The sequence below is a fragment of the Megalobrama amblycephala genome, linkage group LG11, assembly GCF_018812025.1.
Source record: "Megalobrama amblycephala isolate DHTTF-2021 linkage group LG11, ASM1881202v1, whole genome shotgun sequence".
NCBI lineage: Eukaryota > Metazoa > Chordata > Actinopteri > Cypriniformes > Xenocyprididae > Megalobrama > Megalobrama amblycephala.
In genome coordinates this window covers 24,487,420-24,514,115 of record NC_063054.1, presented here as the reverse complement: position 1 = coordinate 24,514,115, position 26,696 = coordinate 24,487,420, and the positions used below count along the sequence as shown (strand labels likewise).

The following is a 26,696-nucleotide window of genomic DNA, read 5'->3' as shown; positions in this document are numbered from 1 at the left end:
TGCCTATTTTGGGGCATAATTAGAAATGAGCCGATTCAGGGTGTGTGGCCCTTTAATTCTCGTGCTCCACGCCCCAAGAGCTCGCGCTTGCCTTAAACAACATAAAAAAAGTTCAAACAGCTAATATAACCCTCAAAATGGATCTATACAAAGTGTTCGTCATGCAGCAAGTCTAATTGCGTAAGTACAGTGTTTATTTTGATGTTTACATTGATTCTGAATGAGTTTGATAGTGCTCCGTGGCTAACGGCTAATGCTACACTGTTGGAGAGATTTATAAAGAATGAAGTTGTGTTTATGAATTATACAGACTGCAAGTGTTTAAAAATGAAAATAGCGACGGCTCTTGTCTCCGTGAATACAGTAAGAAACGATGGTAACTTTAACCACATTTAACAGTACATTAGCAACATGCTAACGAAACATTTAGAAAGACAATTTACAAATATCACTAAAAATATCATGTTATCATGGATCATGTCAGTTATTATTGCTCCATCTGCCATTTTTTGCTATTGTCCTTGCTTGCTTACCTAGTCTGATGATTCAGCTGTGCACATCCAGACATTAATACTGGCTGCCCTTGTGTAATGCCTTTCATAATGTTGGGAACATGGGCTGGCATATGCAAATATTGGGGCGTACACCCCGACTGTTACGTAACAGTCTGTGTTATGTTGAGATTCGCCTGTTCTTCTGAGGTCTTTTAAACAAATGAGATTTATATAAGAAGGAGGAAACAATGGAGTTTGAGACTCACTGTATGTCTTTTCCATGTACTGAACTCTTGTTATTCAACTATGCCAAGGTAAATTCAATTTTTGAATCTAGGGCACCTTTAAATAAAGTGAACAGCATCAAAAATCTTTTTTTTTAAAGGAAAAAATGCAAAATGTTAATGTAAATATTCTACATACAGCATAAACAACCCCTTCAGGAACAAGCATCGGCTTTTCTTGTTGTTGAAGGATGCTTCTTTCAGAAAGTATATTTTTGGGAGGACCTACTGTCAGGACACTGAGGGCATCACACAAGCTGACGTTCTGACTGGAAGCTGTCGGAAGATGTTACAACAACCAGAGAGGGATGAGAGGAACAGCCTGTTAAAAAACACTCTTTTCTGGGCTAGACATGAAAGTGCTTCCTGAAAATGCTCTCTAGATTGCACATTACAGCATTCTGGAGGAAACAGATATTAGGCTGTGTTCTCTTAAAATGTTTTTGCTGTGCTCAAGACATTCTGATTTGAGAAATTCAACTGATTTAAACATTGCACATTTGTCCTTGTAAACGGTTACAGGAGGAAAGCTCATTCTAAGCAGATTCTTTTCGCTCATGTTGTGCAGCTGGTCAGTTATGTGTTTTCTATGTTTGGCTTGCCTGAAGCAACATGTTGTTTTTGATTTTGAAGCTTCTTGTTTTTGTTTAGTGAACCCGGTGTCTTGAGCATTCAGAGCTGTAAAATGAATTTTCCCAGATGAATCCAATAAAAAGTCATTGTTTACATTTCTGGAGGCGTTTTGATCTTACAGATACACTGTTTTAGAGATGAAAGAACTCCATCCTGGTGCTGTAACAATGAATGATCAGGGAGGTTGGCAGGTTTTTAAGGTTGTTCCTGAATGGATTTGGACTTTGCGTGGGTGTGTGTGTCCCTGCAGGACGAAGGCTCAGTAAAGAGCAAGCCAAATGTCAGGAGTGCAGGGCATCCGTCTGTCATGCTAATACACTCATTTAGCTCATTATCACACCAGCGCAGAAGCCATCTGAACACAGACGCACCTCACTTTCACACGTGGAAGGCTGTTGATATTTGCGAATGTGGTTTGTCTGGTTGAGAAGAAAGTGGGAGAGAAGCAGTGAGTGTGTGGTTTTTTTCTGGGTCAGGTTTTGCCGAATTTGAGGGGACCAGAGTTGCATTATTGGACAAAACTACTGGCCTCCATTTTCCAAATGTCCCTATGAGGATAATAGTGTAATAAAAATACTGAATCATTTCTTAATGAAATAAAATACAGCAAGGGTTTTTTTTAGAGGATAGAAAATATCATTAGCTCAGTATAAAACAATACAAGTCAATGGAGTGCCCCAACCATGATAGAAAAACAAAAACAAATATATGTTTATGTGTATTTTGATGTGGCAGATACATTTTGCCTAGTCATCTGGGAATAGACGTGTGGATGTAGACTTGTAGATGTCATGTTAAATTCTCTTTACATGACATACTCTCAATGTGTCACTCGCTGGCTTGACTTGATTATCCACAACAATGAGGCTTGACATTTAATAAACACTAGGAACCAAACAGAGATACATACCAGCAGGAAAGCTTAACACAAGATGAAGAACAGACGAAGATTGAGAATTTAAATACACAAGATGACCAGGGGCTAAATGAAGGACAGGTGTAGGTGATTAGTTGACATAGTAACAAAGAAAGGCAACTATGGAAACAAACAAGATGACAATGGAAACAGGAACTAAATCACAGGAACTGAAACCAGAAACATCAAGACAAAAGAACATCAAAACAAAAGTTCTTGAACACAGAGACACAGGGAATCGTGACACAGAGTGATGTGGTAGATGTCATATTTTTTCCCTGTGCTAATTAATGAATTAATTAAAGAAGAAGGATCATCATCTAATTATGGAAATAGTACCAGAAAAGACCTTATTTTTGTATGTGCGCAGTAAAGAAATGGATAGTACTTTTGACAAAATGTTTTATGTTCACTCACCCAAGACATATATTTTAGGAAATGTATATTGTAAATAAATCACAATTAATCTCAAATTATTACATTTGTTCATTTATATTTTAATATAATATATTATATTATATTTTAGGAATCTGTCAAAAACTTGTTTAAAACTTAAAATATTATTGTCATTTATTAGGCAAATAACATATAACACCGACTGTTACGTAACAGTCGGGGTGTACGCCCCCAATATTTGCATATGCCAGCCCATGTTCCCAACATTATGAAAGGCATTAGACAAGGGCAGCCAGTATTAACGTCTGGATCTGCACAGGTGAATCAACAGACTAGGTAAGCAAGCAAGGACAATAGCAAAAAATGGCAGATGGAGCAATAATAACTGACATGATTCATGATAACATGATATTTTTAGTGATATTTGTAAATTGTCTTTCTAAAAGTTTCGTTATCATGTTGCTAATGTACTGTTAAATGTGGTTAAAGTTACCATCATTTCTTACTGTATTCACGGAGACAAGAGCCATCGCTGTTTTCATTTTAAAACACTTGCAGTCTGTATAATTCATAAACACAACTTCATTCTTTATAAATCTCTCCAACAGTGTAGCATTAGCCGTTAGCCACGGAGCATAGCCTCAAACTCATTCAGAATCAATGTAAACATCAAAATAAACACTGTACTTACGCGATTAGACATGCTGAATGACGAACACTTTGGAAAGATCCATTTTGAGGGTTATATTAGCTGTTTGAACTTTTTTTTATGTTGTTTAAGGCAAGCGCAAGCTCTTGGGGCGTGGAGCACCAGATTTAAAGGGCCACACACCCTGAATTGGCTCATTTCTAATTATGCCCCAAAATAGGCAGTTAAAAAAATGAATTTAAAAAAATCTATGGGGTATTTTGAGCTGAAACTTCACAGACACATTCAGGGGACACCTTAGACTTATATTACATCTTTTAAAAAAAGGGTTCTAGGGCACCTTTAAAGTGACAGACAAGCATGCGCTTAGAATAAACAGAACTGCTGTTGTGGATGCTAATATAGTTATCTTTATAGTTATCATTCTTGGCGTGAATGGGCCTTAAAGAGCTTAAACATACTGGTGTCACCAATACTGTTAGTTTATACTCTATTATACTATTAGCTTATGCTGTTAGTACACTGTTTCGGTTAGTTTATATTTTATATATATAAAAAGTTGAAGTATATATATATATATATATATATATATATATATATATATATATATATATATATATATATATATATATATATATATATAAACTTTTTTTTAATATATATTTTAATATATATTAAACTAATTAAAAAGTCAATTGATAAGTTGTATGTTATCATTAGATATATTTCATAATGGGTGCTCCAGATATGATAGGGCAGTGGAGAGGCTAATGCTGCAGTTGTCCATATCTTATATTTTCTCTTACATTTTTCTTTTCTTTTTGTTTTTGCCCTTTCTCAAGGGAGAGAAAAATAGAGAGCAGTCAGCAGTCCAACTTGTGTTGTCTTTCAACGTCTTCTCCAAGCTGGTGTTTGTGTGTGTGTGTGCATGTGTGTGTCTGTCTGAAAGACAGAGGAAAGAAATGTGTTGAGTTTGATGCATGGTATTTCTCTCAACACTCTTCCACTCATGAATATATTCATGATGCTGCAAGGTGCTGGCGTGAAGTGTTGGGGCAGGTGTGTGTGTGCACTTGTGTTGCTGGGAAAAAGGAGTGTGAAAGGGGTGAGAGGCAAGCCGTTTGCACAGCTCCAAAACAAACAAGCCTTTTGTCCATAAATTGATACCATGTGCTCTACCTTTTCTGAAAATATACTTGTTCTTCAGGCTGCATGCACGTTTTGGGAACCGAATGTATTGGTTTCTTAAACTCACACACATCTGTGTTTATATTTAGATAGACCTAGGACTGAATAATATGTCTGTTTTAGTGGTGATTAAACAGAAGCCCAGCCCTTGACTCCAGTAACTCAACTTCCTGCAGTTTTGACCCTCTAGGATGTACAGCAAGCAGAACTCTAGCAGCTCAGCTAAAAGAAGCTTTTTTTATGCTCAGGAATGACAAATAACATGCAAACATGTTTGGTTGAAAGAAAATTGTGTGGTTCATTGATGGAGCTTGTGATTGTCAATATCTTGACTTTGAATGAGCTAAATTTTATATGCTCTAGCTTTTGGTGCAGCTTATCGCACCTCCAGTTCCCACATGAAAAAAGTATTTCCCAAAAGTTGCTCTTTCATAGCTAAGGAGACATGATAGAGCTGGAAATTATGCTATGGAAGTTATGAAACGTGTCTCCTAATTTGCTTAAACAAAATAAATTAATTAGTTGTAGACATGCAGTCTATAAAATTTGACTGAATTGCATATCTCAGGTAAATTGGTCTTGAACTAAGTGGGGGTAATGTATATGAGTTTTATTTATATTTTATTGAAATGTCAGTATGAATGCAGACTTTGATATCTTGGCAAATCTGGACACAGGTTGTTACATCTCTAAAAATAGACACTTGAGATTACTGGGATTTTATTTTAAGCAAAAAAATTCTGAAAAGGATATTTAAGCAAGTGTCCATTTTATCTCTTTGCTGTACATTAAAACATTTAAATATTAAAGATTTTACTTAATAATAAAAAATATTAATAATGTTTATTATTATTAATATTTTTTTACAATTGTTGTTAAAGATCTTTACAATCAGTTAAAAAAGACCATCATAAGTTAATACAGATCCTCCAACATCCCCATTTCAAGTCTTTGCATGACCACAGAGCCCTTCCTTCTACATCAAATTACATTTCCACATAGGAGAGAAAAGCGTCCCAAATTTTATAGAACTGAAATAGTTTTGTTATTCCAGAAGAAACTTCTAAGGGCATAGGTTCCAGTGTATCTAATCCATTGTGATTTTATATGAGGTTGCTCAAATATCCATTTTGCAGCAGTATGCTACATCTTGCAGTGAATTTTGAGCTGCTGAGAATTTAGCTAGAAGAAGCTAGAATTTAAAGTACGATGTATGAGAATCCCTGCTGGATCAAGGACAAAGATAACCTAATGTAACACCTGAGAATGCAATGAAAATATGTTGTTGGGAATCTATCTTACAAATTCAAATAAAGATAATTAATATAAGAAATAGTATTACGATTTCAATGGAGACCTATGAGGCCTTTGTGGGTGAAGTGTTTTGCATGTGAGCGGTTCTATTCATTTATACATTTGATATATTGGAAATAATAATACCGTTACTCTTTCTTCATCCCTCTTTTTTAGGATAACGTTCTGTCATCTGCCCTTCCAAAGTAAATGGTTGTACATTGGCTCGGAACGAGGAAACATCCACATTGTGAATGTGGAGTCCTTTACCCTCTCAGGATACACCATCATGTGGAACAAAGCCATTGAACTGTGAGTGCCACACACATTTGAAATGAAATGCAATCTCACTGAGTCCTGAAATATGATTTGTAATATATCATATGTGTCACATCTGTCATTGTGTCTGTAGCCTTATGTTTTATTTGTAACTAAGCGATCATTTCAATCAAGCGCCATTTTAAATTGTCAATTCACCTGCTCTCCCTCCATCGCTCTTCTCAGTAGATACTCAGAGTTCTTCAATTATTCATTTTAACATTTTGTCAGCAGTTTTGTTTTCCTCCCTGACCCGTCGAAAAGGCCGCAGTGCCTTTGAGACCCAGACAGCGTAGACATGCGCGCACACACAGACACACATGCATTTACAGGTGTCGGATCGGATCAGTGTAAGTATAGACAGATGTCCTGTCTTACCTCCTGCTTTAGTACTTAAGCATACGAACACTCGCAGACAGACACGTTGTGTCCCTTGCGACAGGAAGGGCAATTGTTGAAAGAGCTGCTCCGCCCTTTGCTGTTGTACCTGTAGTGACAGACTAAAGGGGCAAGTCAACATGGCTTTACTCTCATGTCACTAAGCAGAGCATTTTCTCCACTCTTTCGCTGACACACAAACCCACACACACATACATGTTTTATGTCGCATATGTCAATAACAAAATGAGCAAGTACCTTCCGGTGTGGTGAGAAATCGAGTCCCCCCAGGAATCGGGTCTCTTTTAGGACCCCGAGTGATCCCATTGGTTAAACTGACTTTTAATGGGTAGTATTTTTAGCGCCTGATTTCAATTCCTGCAAAATCACATTATGCTTTATATAGTTTAAAATGCGTTATAAAGACCATTAATATCTTTTAAAATACTTGGTTCATATACTATAACTGAAGCTATAGGTTGTGAAATCAAGTATTTTCTCATTCTTACTGTTTTTTTTTTTAGTTAGCTTACGTAGCAGCATAGCATACATCTACCCGGATAACCTGCTAGCTTAGCTTATATTATATTAGGTATGTTTTTTGGTTTCAATGTAGTTCCCAGTTACATGTTTCAAATGAATGTGTACTATTATTGTGTAAAATTAATATTAAATTACTTAGTATGTTCAACATAGTATGTAACATAGCATATTGCAACAATCCTTATCCTTATAAAAAATACATTGTTAGGCATGGTTCCAGTTTGTTTTATTATGCAATACATAGGCATTCATTTTATATTTCAAGCATGTTGTTTGTGCACTTAATGTAATTGTAACGGAGGGTGAAGTCCACTGGAGGCGAGTGCAGTTAGAACCCATGTGCAGTTTAATGACATAAATCCAAAATACAGGCATAAACAGGAACAAAAAGACACGACACGACACGACACGACACGACACGACAACGGGTTAAATTTAACAAAGCTAGACAAGAGTACAATGAAACATGAGGGCTATTTATACAAAGGGACTAATGACAAACAAGGAACACCTGTGAACAATGAAGACGATGGACCAATGGAAAGACAGAACTGAAATCACATGACAAAACCAACCAATCAGAACATGACACATGAGACAGGGGAAGCACATGACATGAACACATGAGGGCAATGGAAATCACATGATAAAACAAACAAAGCATAACAATGAAAACTATAAACTGTGAACATGAAACAATACCAAAACAAGACATGACATGACAGTAATAAACATCACACAATAGTTAAATAAGTTATAATTAGTCAAGACATTGTGATAACAACTTTTGATCAGGCATTACTGCCTGGGTCCTAAAGGAGACCCGAATCCTGGGGGAACTCGATTTCTCATGACATTGGCGAGAAGACGTACAAGAAGGTGAGCTTGTGACACGTTGTCAAAAGAGCTCACTGCAGCCATTGATTATATATTGTTCATCCAAAGCGTCTCTGAAATATGTAAATTTTTTGCTTATATAAATTAAAAGTTATGTTCAGATCTATTATTCTCTCTTACTGTTATATTTTTCAGTGATTCAACTACATTACAAAGTGAAAATATTGCTGGTGTTTTTGATTTCACGTTTTTTAAATAAATAAAAATTTATTTTCCATTTTTATCATTTTTTGTGAAATTATTTTGTATTCAGAGGTGTATTTTTTTTATCAAAAAAGTTTGATTATTGCTTTACAATAAGGTCTCATTTGTTAACATAAGTTAATGTATTAACTAACATGAACTAACAATGAGCAATACATTTGTTCTAATATTTATTAATCTTTATTAATATTAGTTAATAAAAATCACACTGTTCGTGTTAGTTCACAGTGCATTAACTAATGTTAACAAATACAAATTTTGATTTTAATAACGTATTAGTAAATGTTGAAATTAACATTAACTAAGATTAATAAATGCTATAAGTATTGTTCATTCTTTCTTAGTTCATGTTAACTAATGAAACCTTACTGTAAAGTGTTACCACATAATTTATAATCCCAATAATGGGAATTTATATATATATATATATATATATATATATATATATTTGTAAATTATCAAATTTATTTTAATTTTGAAATTTGTGACAGTTGAGAAGGTTAAACACATCAGCTGTGTTTAAAATAAGCTACTTTTCATGCTAGATTACTTTCAAATCATAATTAATCAAACATATATAATACTCCTCACATCAAAAAATATGCTAACGTGGAAAGTATCTTAAAATCAGGTGTGTATGTAAATATCCTTTCTATAAATACTCTAAAAATGCACTTCACAGTAGCAGCTATGCCACAGCAGCTAACCAAGATGGTCTGTGCCTGTTTGAGAGGGAGAAATCTGGCATGCCACTCTGCTGTAGGGATGATAATATGGTGGTGGGTGATGTGGGCATGATGCCAGGCATTGAGAAAAACAGTTTGTTGCTGCAGGTGTCAGTAGCGGCGAGTTGTTTTAGAGTACGGGGGCATGTAGTTTGGCACTTGACTGTGTGGGCTGTCGGGGGATTAAGGGTGGGCATAATGGAGTGGCGTGATGCCACACTGACAAGGGGACTCTGAGGCATGTTAGGTGGCTGTTCCCAGGTGCACAGACTACAGCATAGGCTGTCTCAAGTCAGGCACAAAGAATCGCCACCGTGCCCTCCGGAAAAGCAGATTGTCTCCGCGTTTCGAAACGAGTCTGTGCATGTCTGTATGTGTGACAGCGCTGTCATAAATCCAGATCTCCGCCAACAAAGACAGTGATGTATGGATCTCTCCTTGGCCAAGGTTGAGAAGACAGCAGTAGGTCTTGAGGCATGCTGCAATTGTGTACATAAGTGTACAGTCACTAAAACAGTATATACCAGATACCTTTATGATGTTTATAGAGGGTCTATTAACCGTCTGACATCCATTTCAGATACTCAGTTTGCACAACAGGTGTTGCTGCTTAAAGAAAATCAGTTCAATGGCTTAAAATGTGAGCACATTGCATCCTGGATTTCCTACGTTTATACGTGCACACGCACAGCTGGTACGGATTGAAGTGGATGCTGTGCTGTGGTTTTTCCTAATGACAGGAAATTAAACTTCATGTCAACATGCGTTCCTTACAATCAGAGAGAATTCATGAGAATAGGCGGTTCATACGTTTGGTATAATAATTATTTTGGACCTCAGAAAAGGATTGTGGGTAAGAGGGTGTATGTAGGTGAAACGGGTGAAATTATGTAATCATAAGGTGTCTTGAGTGAATGAGACAGTGTGGAGTGAGGGCGGCAGTTACAGAATGAGATTTTGCCCATCCTATTCTTGTTGCCATGGTGATCAGATCTCTAAATCCAGCCTGCTCCTCCTAAAGTAAGGGCTGAGAGATAGGAGGGAACTGTGGGGACATAAATTAGGAATCTTGAGGTCTAAGGAACAGAGTAGTTAACAATCCGTCACCTTCTCAACGTGATCGCCACCTTGACCTTTCTGTGTGGGTGCTACTCTAATTCTTCTTCCCTCTTTTTTTTCTTGCTCACTCTATGTCTCTTAACTCTACACACATGCACAAACAGGGCTTAATTTGTGCCAAATGTATTCGTTGACCTCATGAACTAAATTTGGTTTCTGTCGGGTGAAGTTAGGTTCATTTCTCGATGGAATATACTGTAATACATCAGAATCATCAGCGCATGCCACAGATGAAAATGGTGGGATAGTTTTATCTCTCAACAAGATTACCTGGCATTTTATGACATCAGACAGAGGATGAATTATACTACTTACAAATGTTTTTGGTTTTTTTTGAAAAGGGATTTTTGTTAAAATGTTTTATATCTCAACTGAACATTGTGGTTACATGTTATTTTAAATAATTATTATGTGTATTTTTTAGGGCTGTCATAAAATGACAATACAAAATGCAATAAAATTAACAGGATTAATCATATACCCTGACCTTTGAACCCCCCCCCCCCCCCATTCTCCTATTCTAGGAGCAATTTTTTGGTGAATGTGTCCTGTGTGAACAGCTCTTTGTTTACCTTAGAGACTAACAGATTGACAAAAGATTGTTTTATCTATTTAATACTGTAACTGCTGCAATAATACAATTCAGTAATCTTTATGTGAAGGATTTAGCAGCAAATATTGATTCAAGTTCAAGTTCAGGTGAGCTTTATTGTCATTCCACTATATGTGGAGACATAAGGGAACGAAATGTCATGCTTCACAGGGCCACATGCTACATATAAACATATAAAACAAAGACATATATAAACAAATATAAACTATATAAATGTACACATATCTAACTTAAGAGAAATCTAACTATACAAATACTTTACATAAAACTGTAGACACTTGAATTTACACATGAAACAACACAGTGCAGTGATACAGAGAAGTGCAGTCATGCAAAGAGAGATACGAGGCAAAAACAGTGCAAACAGGGTCAGTACATGAGAGAAAGATGAAAGAGAAATGTAATTAAAGTGATCAGTGCACAACAGGGTGAGACCAGAGTATTACTGAAGGTTGATGGTTTGTAAGGCCCACTCAAGCTATGAGTAGTCTATTGCTCACCTAGTATGGCACATGAGAACTGTAAACGTTTTCTGAAATGAACTGTCCTTGGGGGACACTAGCAGCAAGATGTTAAGTGTGTGGTGGGAGTGTTAATGTTTCTGGTTCAGGATGTAGGGGTTTGAACGGGGTTCAGAGGGGAGCGAGGGGATTTGAGTTGAGGGCTCTTACAGCCTGGGGAAAGAAGCTGTTGAGCAGAACGGGCTCTGGCAGAGTGGGCTCTGATGCTCCAGTACAGTCTTCCTGATGGCAGGAGCTGGAAGAGACTGTGGGAGGGATGGATGGGGTTCTTCACAATGCTGGTGACTTTGCTGGAGAGGGGAGAGGGACACAGATGATCCTTGGAGCTCTGTTCACTGTCTACTGTATGGTCTGCAGCACTGCAGTTCCCATATCAGACAGTGATGCTGCAGATCAGCACACTCTCAATAGTGCCCCAGTAGAATGTGGTGAGGATGGGTGGAGGGAGACGTGCTCTCAGATGGTGTAGAAAGTGGAGGCGCTGTTGGGCCTTTTTTGAGAGCGATGTAGTGTTAGTGGTCAAGGTGAGATCTTCTGTGATGTGCACCCCCCGGAATTTAGTGCTGCTGACTCTCTCCACGGTCGAGCTGCCGATAGTCAGTGGGAGGTGTTCAACAGAGCCCGTCCTGAAGTCCATCACAACCTCCTTTGTCTTCCCCACATTGAGGGACAGGTTGTTTGTACCACACCATTCAGCCAGTTGTGCCACTTCTTCACTGTAGAGCGTTTCAAAAAGCAGCGGGCTGAGCACACAGCCTTGTGGGGCCCCTGTTTTATTCTATACAGTACTATTGGCCGATGTCCAATAAAAGTAATTTATTGGACATCGGCCAATAGTATTGTATACAATTAAACAGTATAGAATTATACTATTCTACTCAGAACTATTTTGAATAAACAAATTCAGTCATTTCAAACTAATTGAAGGTAAAATCAAGCATTTTAAATGCTATGTTAATGTTAAGTTAATATAAAGGTGCTCTAAGCGATGTCACGCGTTTTTAGGCCAAAACATTTTTTGTCACATACAGCAAACATCTCCTCACTATCCGCTAGCTGCCTGTCCCCTGAACACACTGTAAAAAAACGCAGTCTCTGTAGTCGCCACAAGCTCCGAAAACGGCAATAAAAACAAACTGGTGCATCCTGGACCACGAATCATAATAAACACGCTCCAGCCAATAACTGACAAGAATGATTTTAAATGCGTGTTCATGACTGTTTCAGGAAGCACGGAGGGGAGGGGGAGGAGGAGGAGGAGGGAGGGTCTAGCTAGCTTCTGTTTTGTTTGACAACACTTCGAACGTCAACAGGAAGTTACTCCACCCAGGATCGCTTAGAGCATCTTTAAGGGTCTTTCGCACCAGGTAGTTCTAGGAACTAGCCACCAGGGTGGTTTTCCGAGAGCTAATGTTCCCCTAGGGCCATTTTCCGGTTGCATTCGCACCACCAGTAGGAACTCTGAAGTGATGTAAGGCGCGCTTGTTGTTGTGACTTTTTTTTGACGCCGCGGCAGACATCTATTTTTACGGCGCTGAGAATGCCAGACCCTAAGCACACAGCTCTCACATTCTCCGTCTTCATTATTTGACGATCTGTGTAACAGTCTGTCTAATATGTTATTAGATAGAACAGTTATACAAAGAAAGAAGACAGTATATGAAAAAGTATTAGCGTTCGCTGTGTGTTTGATGTCCAACGTCACTAGCTGAGCAGAAATACATAATCATGTTTCGCTTGGTCCGCTCAAAGTTGCATTGGATTTTCTCCTTAGCATAAAGGTTGAGAGGTCCACCTATCACTGTTTTCCATGTTCGTAGAGTTAGTTTGTGGAGTAAATATATAGGTTATAAACTGTGTGTGTACACTTTTTTTTTTTAAACGGCGGGTGCCGGTGTTTTGCGTGCATTCGGCCAATCAGCGTACATTTACGTCACTGGTCATTCCTATTGTGCTGGGTTAGACCCTACTCTGAAGTAGAATTTTTCTTTTAAGACTCCTCTTATGATGTCATTTTGTAAAAATGAGGGGTCCCATGTTACAGATTTTTATTCCCACTGTATCTGTCAGTCACATTTCAGACACCCAACAAACTCTAGAGGAGAAAGATGCAGATCAGGACCCCTGTCTGTCGAACCTCCATCACCATAACAGACGTATACTGCTCTGTCTCTCCTCATCATGCTGTAGCTCAACAGAATGTAGCTGGAGGGGAGAGAAGGACCCCTGTCTATGCCACGGCTGTCACCACTATAGGCGTCTAAGCCTGTGCCTGAGAGCCGTCAACAGCACAGTTGGCCTGCTGGGTAGTCAGAGGGTACAAAGGAATAAGACTCCTGCCAGTACAGTCAATGCCTTATGGGTGTCCACAGTATAGTCCACGCTAAAGTAACACCTACTGATGGCAAGGCAGCTTGTTTTGTAATGTTTAGAGAGAAAGATACTGTAGCCGAGTGTATCAGAACAGCAGATACACTGCCTTTTTACACTGCCATATTTTGCTCCCTTTCTTAACTAAAGTAATGAGGGTATATTATTCATTGGCTGCAAATGAGTGGGCAGTAGTGGTCTTGTAAAATTTCTCGCTTACACCATTGTGTCCCAGGGAGATCTCAAAGCTTCTTTTATGTATATAATGAAATTTTAGCTTTGAATAATCTTGAGGTTGAAACTGACTGTCTGAATGTCAGTGGAGACTTATATATTTCATATTTCAAAAGCCTAATGGAGTTAAGTATATGAATGGAAAAATTCAGATTAGGTTGGTTTCAGTTGGACAACATTAAATATAAGATGCCTCTATAGGGACCTGCAGGGGCGCCGCTAGCAATTTTGGGCCCTATGAAAGAAAATGAGGTTGGGCCCCTTACACAACCCATTCCGCACCAAACATACAAGCTAACCAAATGTCTTTGTCTACATTTACTAATACTGAACTATTACTTTTGCTTTTGGTTTTGACCACTAGGTATCAGTTTTTAGTCAGAGACCTACAATGGCTGTAGCTAGCAGATTGAAGCTCCAGATTGAATATATCATGGTTTTGTTTGTTTTGTTCTTTCATTAAGGATTTTTGGGGTTGTGTTTGGGTGTTATGATGTTATATGTGGATTATCAGTGTCTTAGGAATATGTATCGGTATGTATTTGAGAGTTGGTGTGTGTTGAACTGATTTATTCATTCTAGGTGCATTTTGGGAAACATAATCATACTCATAATTACATCACACAAATGACAACATACACTACCATTCGAAAGTTTGCAGTAGCACCTCACTGCAGAACACATGAGATCCAGGGGGCGGAGATGGGTAGGTTAAGGCATATGTAAAGTGGGAGGAGTTGGATCCAGATCCAGGTGGTGAAGATGGGTAGGTTTAGATCCAGGGGGCAGAGACAGGTAGGTTTAGGGATATGTAAAGTGGGAGGAGTTGGATCTGGATCCAACCTCGCCCCCTGGATCTTTGTGTTCTGCAGTGAGGACCATCATCTCAAAGTTAGTTTATTTATTTATTTATTTTTTAAATGAATTAATAATTTTATTTAGCAAGGATGCATTCAATTTATCAAAAGTGACAGTAAAGTGACATTATATTAAAGTTATATAAAGTTTATATTCATAAAAAAAAATCACTTTTCCAAGTAAATATGGAACACAACTGTCTTCAACATTGATAATAATAAGAAATGTTTCTTGAGCAGCAAATCAGCATATTAGAATGTAGATTCTGAAGGAATTCTGAAGGATCATGTGACACTGAATACTATAGAGTAATGGCTGCTGAAAATTCAGCTTTGCCATCACAGGAATAAATTACATTTTAAAATATATTAATAAAATAGAAAATGTTTTTAAAATGTAATAATATTTCACAATATTACTGTTTTTACTGTATTTTTAATCAAATGGATGCAGCCTTGGTGAGACAACTTTAAAAACAAACAAATAAAAAAACTCTTATTAAAAATGAACTCTTATAAAAATAAAAATTATTAACTCTTATTAACCACAAACTTTTGAACTGTAGTGTATATAACAAGAAAAATGTCAAATGCAATTTTAAATGTCCTTTCTCTCCATCTCACAGAGTCAAACACACACATCCCCAAGGATCGTTTCCTCACTGTCTTCATACTATTTCCCGTTGTGTATTTGAACTCCTCGATCCTAACACCAATCCTAAATCTGTCTCTCTCCCACAGGTCCTCCAAGGCCCACCCCGGCCCAGTGGTTCACATTAGTGACAATCCTATGGATGAGGGCAAGGTATGGATATGCCGGCACAACTACATGAAAACAAATCAACACTCCCTGACATGAATAATTAATTTCCCTTGCACCGACAAAGCTTTTGTTTCTTTCCATTCTGAACTCATAAGACATTGCTTTCCTACAGTGCAGCACAGTTCAGTAATTGGGTCTAATCTCACACAGCTTGTTAGCAAATTATGTTGTTTTTGAAAACAAATGATCGAGGAGATATGAAGGAGATGAACAAATGCTCCAGCTACTTCCAAATGCATCTTTTTAGACATTCATTTTACCTTTGCTAATTGCTAGTGCACAGTCAGAGGGGAGCAGAGAGACCGGCAAACACCTGCTGGGGTTTTGCCTTCATATGGATGACAAACTGTCTGTCTCTTTCTCTGGCAGCTGGGAGCTCCTCATAGGTGCCTTTACAGTGATGATCCACTCAAACTCTCTCTCCCATCCCACTTCTGCCCCTGAACGGGGCATCGATCCATAACAGGTCCACTCAGTTCTTAATGGGTCTTAAAGTCTTTAGAGACATTGTCCCTCCCTCTTGGCTGACAGAACTACGACACTTTATCAATTTATATACTATCACTGAATCTCTAAGAAGAACAAAGAGGTTTGAAACTCAGATGACAGGAGACTTGTCGTCATTTTTAAAAGAAATTTTGATACATTTCCTGGTTGTTGTTTTCCATGCGTTTTCAGTAACTGTACTGAAGCTTTAAAGGTCCCGTTCTTCGTGATCCCATGTTTCAAACTTTAGTTAGTGTGTAATGTTGTTGTTAGAGTATAAATAAAATCTGTAAAATTTTAAAGCTCAAAGTTCAATGCCAAGCGAGATATTTTATTTAACAGAAGTCGCCTACATCGAACGGCCAGTTTGGACTACATCCCTCTACTTCCTTCTTTAATGACGTCACTAAAACAGTTTTTTGACTAACCTCCGCCCACAGGAATACACAAGAGTTGCATTTGTAGAGTGTGTTTGTCGCCATGTCGTCGAAACGCTGTTATTTTCATCCCGCAGTCCAATCACCGGGTCTGATTCCGGCTCAAATTGATAGGGTAAAATTAAAGACATGTTTACAATAACACTGAGCGCGTGCATCTCCACGTTATGGTAAGAGGCGTGACCTTTCCGGGCAAGGTTCGCTAAGCTGCTGTCGAATCACAACACAGGAACCGCTGGCACAATCAGAACTCGTTACGTATTTCTGAAGGAGGGACTTCATAGAACAAGGAAGTCATCAGCCCGTTTTTATGACAGTGGAAACAGCGGTATACAGATAAGTAAATTATGTGAAAAATACTGTTTTTTTTTACACGTGAAAAATGAACACATGTTATATTGCACACTATAAACACAATCAAAGCTTCGAAAAAACGCGAAAAACGGGACCTTTAAAGCTTAAGAAACAATGCAAAAGCACCATAAAATTATCTGAAAACAAATATTTTAAGTCTTCTGAAGTTATACAGTAACTTTGTGTACAGGATAAAATTTAAATCAGAAAGCAAGACATTCCACAGAAAAATAAAAGTCATACAGGTTTGGAACGACAAGTTTAAATTATACAATTTTCATTGCCAGCTGAGCTATTTCTTTAATAATAAATGACAACTTGCTTGCACATATTTTCTATGTTTAGAGTGGAATGTTTCGTCTGATTTATTGATTTTGTTTAAGAATGAATGAACATTTGTTTTGGATTAACAATCAGATGAAAGGACAAACTTTCTCTAACAGCTATTTAATATTTACTTTGCTGAAACACATCATTTACTGTACTTTTAGATTTATGTCACCTCCTGCATGAACTCTCATCAGTTTACAGGTCAGGTTTACAGACTGACGGCGTATTTTCCTTCTTTTCTTGTTCCCCCCCACATCTTTCTTCTCGCTTTAGCTCATAATAGGATTTGAGTCTGGGATCGTGGTGCTGTGGGATTTGAAATCAAAGAGAGCTGACTACCGGTACACTTATGATGAGGTATGTATTGTTACATTGTTGTGTTCCGGGCTTCTGTCGCCTGCAGTGGCACAAACGCTTAGAATATGGAAATGCGTCACTCAAATATTCATGAGATGTTTTGATTTTAATAAAGGACGCTGATTAGATCTCTTTAAGTAGGCACATAGTTCTTCAATTTGTGCTGCAGCGTCAAAAGAATATCTTTATTTTAGGAGAGACTGGTTTTAGGGAATGAGTGTGTTTGGATGCTAAGTTCTTCCTATTCTCAATCATTTATTCATATTGACATTTTCTTTAGAAATGTTCTGAAAAGTAGAGGGACACATTATAAATCTTATCAGCATGACTCATGAATATTAATCAGGTTACAGAATGTTCCAAAAAAAAAAAAAAAAAAAAAAAAAATCTGACTGAGCCTCAGATTTATGAATGACTGTCTAATAGAGTATTTATGTGTAGCTTTTTATAGTCATTACATTTATAATTTTGTTGTACTATATTTTTTACATGAGATGCAAATTATGAACAATAAATCTTTTTTTTTTTTTTGACATTTTGTACTGTCCCTATACAAAAAAAATATCCTAAAATGTGGACTTTTGAGGAATGTCCCCCTCCAGCTGTGCTACACCTCTGAATTTATTCATCCATTCATTTGCTCAATATCTTTTGAATTAGTTGTGAACACTTCATTTCAGGTTTTTTACATTTTATTTATTTTTTACCCCAGTGATAGCCTGGGAATTATGCATCGGAAAAAGCCCCCATAGAACATAGTTAATCTGCCACTCCAGTTTAAGCTGGTTCGATGGCTTTTGTCAACAGTGGCAGCCAGCGTACATTAGTTATTATGATGGGCATGATAAGCCCAAAGCAAAGTGCAAAGAAATTAAAACCGACACACACTCTTTTTTTTTTTTTTTTCAGATGTACAAGCACACACACGTCACACGTCAGACCCATATCTTATTGTAACTCCCTCGTTGGTGAGTTAGAGTATATGTGTGTGTGGGTTAGAGTTAATTTCTCGGAGGACAACTCATCTGTACCCTGATGAATGACTGTGCCTGGCTGGATGTCTGATTTATTCCTGCCTTCATTTAACTTGATTGATTAGTACAGCAGAGATAAATGTCCTACAATTCACTGCCCCGTAGGGGTAGCAAGGTGTCGTTTTGGCTGAGCAGAGAGTCACGGCTGTACTACGAAACACCATTGCTTGTCTATCAGACTCCCCATAGTGCTTTACTGTTTATAATTATGGAGGAGAGACCAGGGCAAGGCTCATACAGATTGATCAGACTGTCTTTAGTTATGCAGATGTTGCCTGAGAATCTTTTTTTATCTTTGAAGGGGTCACAGAAGTGCAATAGACAGCAGAATTAACATCATATCAGATCATGGGAAGCTATTAGTGCTGAAGGGGTCACTGAGGTGCAATGAGCAGCAGAATTAGTACTGAGGCGGCGAGGAGCTATGCTGTTATAGATGGATGGAAATGCTGAAATTAGGAAAAGGAACGCACCAGTGCAAGTAGCATAAAGGATGTATGGACAGGCAGTGTGTCTGTATTTTTCTGTGTAATTGAGATTTTAATAATCTAGCTTTCTCCATCTTCCTTTTCCCTTTCCTTCTCCTCTTTCATTTATTTAGTATTGTGTGCATAGAGTGAAATATACAGCAAGTAATAACTAGATTTTTACATTTTCAACTTGTTAACATGTTTTTTAAACTGACTTTTTATGTTTATAAGTAGTCGCTAGGGTGTTCTGGGTGGTTGCTAGAAGTATTGCTTATTGGCCCAAGTCAAACAAGGCCTATGATGTCTATAATATGTCTATGATGCTTTAGTGTTGTGAGAGGTTGCCAAGGCATTCCTATGTGGTTGCTAAAGTGTTCTGAGTGATTTTAAGTTCACTGCTGTGTGGTTGCTTGGGTGGTTGGGTTGGTTGCTAGGGTATTGTTTACTGGACCAAGTCAAAAGAGCCCAACTCCATGTATCTGTGATGCTTTAGTATTGTGAGAGGTTGCCATGGTGGTTGCTAAGGTGTTATGAGTGAATTCTAGGGCCACATGCATACACACTGCAACTAATTTCGGTTGTCAGTTTACCTTTTAGTGCTTAATCCTGTTCTGTTCACACACAGTCCAGTACTGTAGTTTACGGGAGTGACAACCGCATTCTACAAACCTGATTCCAAAAAAGTTGGTACACTGTACAAATTGTGAATAAAAAAGGAATGCAATAATTTACAAATCTCATAAACTTATATTTTATTCACAATAGAATATAGATAACATATCAAATGTTGAAAGTGAGACATTTTGAAATGTCATGCCAAATATTGGCTCATTTTGGATTTCATGAGAGCTACACATTTCAAAAAAAGTTGGGACAGGTAGCAATAAGAGGCCGGAAAAGTTAAATGTACATATAAGGAACAGCTGGAGGATCAATTTGCAACTTATTTGCAACTGATTGGGTATAAAAAAGAGCCTCTCAGAGTGGCAGTGTCTCTCAGAAGTCAAGATGGGCACAGGATCACCAATTCCCCCAATGCTGTGGTGAAAAATAGTGGAGCAATATCAGAAAGGAGTTTCTCAGAGACAAATTGCAAAGAGTTTGAAGTTATCATCATCTACAGTGCATAATATCATCCAAAGATTCAGAGAATCTGGAACAATCTCTGTGCGTAAGGGTCAAGGCCCGGAAAACCATACTGGAGGCCCGTGATCTTCGGGCCCTTAGACGACACTGCATCACATACAGGAATGCTACTGTAATGGAAATCACAACATGGGCTCAGGAATACTTCCAGAAAACATTGTCGGTGAACACAATCCACCGTGCCATTCGCCGTTGCCGGCTAAAACTCTATAGGTCAAAAAAGAAGCCATATCTAAACATGATCCAGAAGCGCAGGCGTTTTCTCTGGGCCAAGGCTCATTTAAAATGGACTGTGGCAAAGTGGAAAACTGTTCTGTGATCAGACGAATCAAAATTTGAAGTTCTTTTTGGAAAACTGGGACGCCATGTCATCCGGACTAAAGAGGACAAGGACAACCCAAGTTGTTATCAGCGCTCAGTTCAGAAGCCTGCATCTCTGATGGTATGGGGTTGCATGAGTGCGTGTGCCATGGGCAGCTTACACATCTGGAAAGACACCATCAATGCTGAAAGGTATATCCAAGTTCTAGAACAACATATGCTCCCATCCAGACGTCGTCTCTTTCAGGGAAGGCCTTGCATTTTCCAACATGACAATGCCAGACCACATACTGCATCAATTACAACATCATGGCTGCGTAGAAGAAAGATCCGGGTAATGAAATGGCCAGCCTGCAGTCCAGATATTTCACCCATAGAAAACATTTGGCGCATCATAAAGAGGAAGTAGCGACAAAGAAGACCTAAGACAACATTCCTATTCCTAAACTTGAGCAACTTGTCTCCTCAGTCCCCAGACGTTTGCAGACTGTTATAAAAAGAAGAGGGGATGCCACACTGTCACGGATCCCTTGTCTCCTGAACTCCATTTCCCATAGTCCTCCTGTTCTCCTCACCTGCACTCACTTCCCTAGTCTTCTCCCCATCATCACGGATCACCTTCACCTGGACCTCCTCGTCAGCACTCCCCATATAATGGACTCACTCCCTTTACTCCTTGTCCGTTCTGAATGTTGTATAGAGTGTATGTTTGGTTCTCCTTGCCTTTTGTTCATTAAATATTACATGTAATTGTGGAAATCCGTATCTGCCTCATCTCTACACCAGCATACCGTAACAGAAGAACGGACCAATACCGTTGGACTTCCACAATCAAGAAGATGGGAATCTTCCTGCAAGCGGTGACTCCCGCTTCTCCTGTGCCTCTCTTTACCATGTCCGTGGCGGAACGACTCATCGGTCTCCTCCAGTACGGACGTTCGCTGGAGAGGTATGTGGAGGAGTTCGTAGAGCTCGCTTACTTGACTAACTGGTCAGACGCTCGTCTTATCGCCCTGTTTCTGGATGGGCTGGATGAGAACACTATTCGCTTTGACGAACCTGACGATTATGTTTCCTTAACTGAGACTATAAATTTAATTTTGTATTTAAATGGCTCCAAATTTCTGGTCGAAGAGGTTCAGGAAGAGTGTTCATCTCATCCAGTCCTTTCGGAAACACGGGTGGCCTGGCCAGTTAGCCAAGCTCCGTCTTCCTCCACATACCCCTCCAGCGAATTGTTCCCCTGTGTTCTGCCGGGCCCACAAATCTCCGCTGGGTCCGGTAGACCCAAAAGGAGGAAGAGGAAGAAGGGCAAGCTCTCTCCAGTCTCCGCGGATCCCTCTCCAGTATCCGCGAAGTCCTCTGCCATCTCCAAGGAGCCCATTCCAGTCTCCGCCGAGCCAGCTCCTGTACCAGTGGGGCTTCTTATTGTTTATGAGGGAATGGACTGGACCCCTCTCCACTCCTGGCCACCAGCCGCCGCCGAGCCCTCTGCTCCAGCCGCCGCCGCCGAGCCCTCAGCTCCAGCTGCCGCCGCCAAGCCCTCTACTCCAGCCGCTGCCGCCGAGCCCGCCGCTCCAGCCGCCGCCGAGCCTGCCGCTCCAGCCTCAGCCGCCGAGCCAGTATCCCCAGTCTCAGCCGCCGAGCCAGTATCCCCAGTCTCAGCCGCCGAGCCAGTATCCCCAGTCTCAGCCGCCGAGCCCTCCGCTCCTGCCTCAGCCGCCCCAGTCGCCGCAGCCGAATCAGCCACTCCACGCGCCGCCAAGCCAGCTCCATGCTCCTCCACCCACATATCCATGATGTCTCTGGGACTCCTTGTAACTATCCTAAACCTCCCCAAGTATTTTTTTTGGGGGGGCCAAGTACCCGTGGGTGGGGGACATGTGGTGGAGACACATGTGGGTGGGTCTTTGCCGTGGCTGCCCACTGCTCCTGACCCGCCATGGCAGCCCACTGCACCTGACCCGCCGTGGCTGCCCACTGCACCTGACCCGCCATGGCTGCCCGCTGTACCTGACCCGCCATGGCAGCCCACTGCACCTGACCCGCCGTGGCCGCCCACTGCACCTGACCCGCCATGGCTGCCTGCTGTACCTCACCCGCCATGGCTCATGGACCCGCCCTGGAGACCTCCACTCCTACCCATGCCTCTCCCTGCACCAGCATGAGGTCTCCAGGGCGCCCACCCCCCCTCCCCGGTGTTCCATCTACGGCGCGAGGTCGCGCCTACCGGGAGGGGGAGGTACTGTCACGGATCCCTTGTCTCCTGAACTCCATTTCCCATAGTCCTCCTGTTCTCCTCACCTGCACTCACTTCCCTCGTCTTCTCCCCATCATCACGGATCACCTTCACCTGGACCTCCTCGTCAGCACTCCCCATATAATGGACTCACTCCCTTTACTCCTTGTCCGTTCTGAATGTTGTATAGAGTGTATGTTTGGTTCTCCTTGCCTTTTGTTCATTAAATATTACGTGTAATTGTGGAAATCCGTATCTGCCTCATCTCTACACCAGCATACCGTAACACACACAGTGATAAACACGGCCTTGTCCCAACTTTTTTGAGATGTGTTGATGCCATGAAATTTAAAATCAACTTATTTTTCCCTTAAAATGATACATTTTCTCAGTTTAAACATTTGATATGTCATCTATGTTGTATTCTGAATAAAATATTGAAATTTGAAACTTCCACATCATTGCATTCTGTTTTTATTCACAATTTGTACAGTGTCCTAACTTTTTTGGAATCGGGTTTGTACAATCGAATTAACTCCCGAAAAATGCAGGTAGTGACAACCGCATTTACAAAACATCTATGCAGTCAGTATAAAACCAAACTGAACAACTAATAGTTAACAATGTATGATGTACATCAGAGATGTTTCTCTCTTCCCTAAGTGTGTGATGCAAGAAAATCACTGTTGCCAGATCTTGCTAGAAAAACAGCGAGCAAGAACAAGCCCACCATAAACTGAAATAAATCCAAATGATTTATGCTGAAAATAAGATCAAAATTTCACGACCCGCTCCTGCTCACTTTAATAACTCTGTAAACTTGATCGCATTATGAGCCAATAATAATGCAACAAGCAACAAGCCCAAAAACGCTTATAATAAGCAGCCTTTCTAAGCATAAGCAAAACACGACTCCGTCGACTGTGCTTTAGTTAAAATTGCTTAACTTAATGAGTCCTTTGTCGCTGTAATGTTTATTTGGTCAGAATTGCGATTACCAAACACTCAAGATTCCAGAACTTTGCTGTGGTTACCACAGTGTTAATCACTGCAGTTTCGGGAGCGAGTCATGTTCCGTAAGCACAGAACATAATTTAGGGAACTCCTGAAACTTTACAGTGTGTACATAGCCTAGGTGAATTGTTATGTGGTTGCTAGGGATTTTTTGTCCGGTTTTGGTTTGGGCCAGTAAGTATTGCTTACTGGCCCAAACCAAAACTCTCTTTAGCAGCTTTTCCACCATTGGGCCAAGCTGTTCTCATTGCTTAACAATTTCATTCCTTTGCCAATCCGGCAGGGATATGGTTTCATATATTATAATTTGATGATATGTTTTATTCATATTAGATACACATTGTGTAGTTAACTATAAAGTTTACACTTCTTCTCCCAGTACATCGGCCACTTTTATGTATTTCAGGAGAAATGGATGAATTTATGTGTTGTAAATCCGACAGATGCAACTCCCTGCAACTGCATTGCAAACTAACATGGCGGCATCTGTCGCACAGAATAGATCAACTAACATGATCATTATAAAGGTGTTTAAATGACAACACATTCACTTATTTGACAATTGGAATATGTAAGATAGTTCATGATATAGTTAAGTCTGTGAATTTTTAGAATAAAATAGGAAAAGCTAAATAAAAGCGATACATCTGGCAGACAGTGCTATTGTGGCTGCGGTATGTCACTTGACAAGCATTATCGTAGAAATAATAAGGTGATACTTTTTAAAATAATGGTCTCCTTAAAAAAAAAAAAAAAACTCATGCTGGGGGCTCAACTATGTAAAGCTCCTAAAATATAGCTGAAGCAACAAAAAAGAGGGTCAGTTGACCTTGTTCTGGATGGCTTGACATTTGCTTCAGGAATGATGTGTTTTGTGTGTACGAGGGCAGTGACGGCAATATTTTTGGACTGAAGAGGCGGGTTGTGGCTGCCTGCAGTAAAGCCATCAGACCTCTTTAGCTCTAATTGGGCCTCTGTGTGCGTGCATATGTCAGAGGTATGACAGTGTCACAGTTCTCTGTCTCTGAGGTGTCTCTGTGGATGTCTCAAAGAGTGTGATGAAGAGAGAGAGAGAAACATAGAGAGGATAGAGTCGGGGGGAGCTAGAGGTCCTGGTGTCTTTAAGGTGTCATTAAAGGCTGGCCGATTATCCTTCAGCCCTTTCTCAAGCTGACATACACACATGCATACAGATATCCCACATGTCCTTGTCACTTTATGAGTATAATTACAACTCAGAAGCTATGGAATACTAGCGTACTGCAGGGTATACAAGGATATAACCAAGGAGGTCTATAATATCTGGTGAAATTTGATGCATATTTGTGAATTTTAAAAATCACCCACTGAAAGATGTTGATAGTAATTCAAGAATGAACTGCATACTGGTCCCACTGATCTAAATATGTATGTCTAAAATGGTTACCGCTTTATTGCTTGTTAATGATAATAGTCATTTTTATATAATTTTTGTATTTGATTTTTCGAGTTTTTGCTACATAGGTGTCAAATGCTACTCAGTTTTTATCACAGAAATGAAATATGTTTTAATCCAATTCTTCATTCTTAAATCATGGTAGTCTGATTAAATAATGTTAAATATATGGCTGATATTAAGCTTCTTGCAGTTTTTTCATCAGGCTGAAAATGGAAGGTCTAGTCAAGCACATTGCTGTGTGGAACACAGTATTCCATGCCATACTCTGTTGCACATTTTGGCTAATGTGGTAGCTCATTCGGGTATTACGTGCATTAAAAAAAATGTACTGCATAAATAGTAATGTATCCATAAATACTATGTATGTAGTATGTTAGTATGTAGTATGCAATTCTGAGTAGTATTTTGCATGTCAGTTATTCAGCATAAATGTCCTCCCGCTAAACAACTGTGTTTCCCAGCCATTTGCTCTGTACCTTCAGAACATATATTATGCAAGCGGTATAATCCCTCATAGTCATAGTTGGGTGTTATGAATGTATCTGTGCATAAGCATATTTTTCTGTGTGTGCGTGTGTTCGTCTGGCTCCTCCTCTCTGGATGCTTCTGTAATGATGTTGCACTCGGTTCATTGATTACTTAGGTCTGCTGAGGTTCGTCCCCACTGTCTGCCTGAGACAGAGATAGAGCCGCCATCATTATGCTAAACAAGAGGAGACTGCGCTTAATTAGAAAATAATGAGAACTCTCTTTCAGCCTTCTTTGTGTTTTTACTCGCTCTCTTTTCTCTCGATACATCAGTCTCATGCTGTGCATTCTCTCTCTTTCTTTTCCCTTCAATTGAATTCTATTCCATTTATTGTGCTATATTGGCCTCACTGTTTTCCCCAGAGTTTTGCTAAAGTCTTCTGTCAATACAACACCAGTATAAAACAAAGCTATAAACAGCAACAAAGGAACTGATGTGAGGAATTATCGGAAAGTATATATATATATATATATATATATATATATATATATATATATATATATATATATATATGCATTATTACATTTTTAATAAAACATTGTTTAGTATGTTTTTAAATATGAGAACTCATATTTCATGTTTACGTTGTAATACCAGTGTAATACCCATGTAATTATACAAATAAATACACACACACAGACACACACACACACACACACACACACACACACACACACACACACACACACACACACAGACACACACAGATACATTACTATTTAAATAAATAAATGCTGTTCTTTTGAACATTCTATTAATCAGTCCACAAAAAAAATATTAAGCAGCACAACTGTTTTCAACATTGATAATAATATGAAATGTTTCTTGAGCACCAAATCAGCATATTATTAGAATGATTTCTGAAGGATCATGTGACACTGAAGACAGGAATAATGACTGCTGAAAATTCAGCTTAGCCATCATAGGAATAAATTAAATTTAAAATAAATTAAAATACAACAATATTATTGTTTTTACTGTATTTTTGATTAAATAAATGCAGCCTGTGGCTTTTTTCAAAAGCATTAAAAATACATAGTGTCTGTTTACACTAAGTGCAAATAGCGCAGGCCCGTCGCCAAGGGG

At 39.2% G+C, this 26,696-nt stretch overlaps 1 protein-coding gene across 4 annotated transcripts in view; it reads left to right on the top strand.

The window, feature by feature from the left end:
• Positions 1-26,696, top strand: part of stxbp5a (syntaxin binding protein 5a (tomosyn)) — a 112,713-nt gene that overhangs the window by 49,589 nt on the left and 36,428 nt on the right. For all 4 annotated transcript variants that reach the window (XM_048206900.1, XM_048206899.1, XM_048206902.1 and 1 more), the window contains exons 5-7: positions 6,031-6,165; positions 15,374-15,437; positions 17,336-17,419. In XM_048206900.1, the coding sequence (XP_048062857.1) occupies positions 6,031-6,165; positions 15,374-15,437; positions 17,336-17,419 (283 nt within the window). The remainder of the gene's footprint in view (positions 1-6,030; positions 6,166-15,373; positions 15,438-17,335; positions 17,420-26,696) is intronic.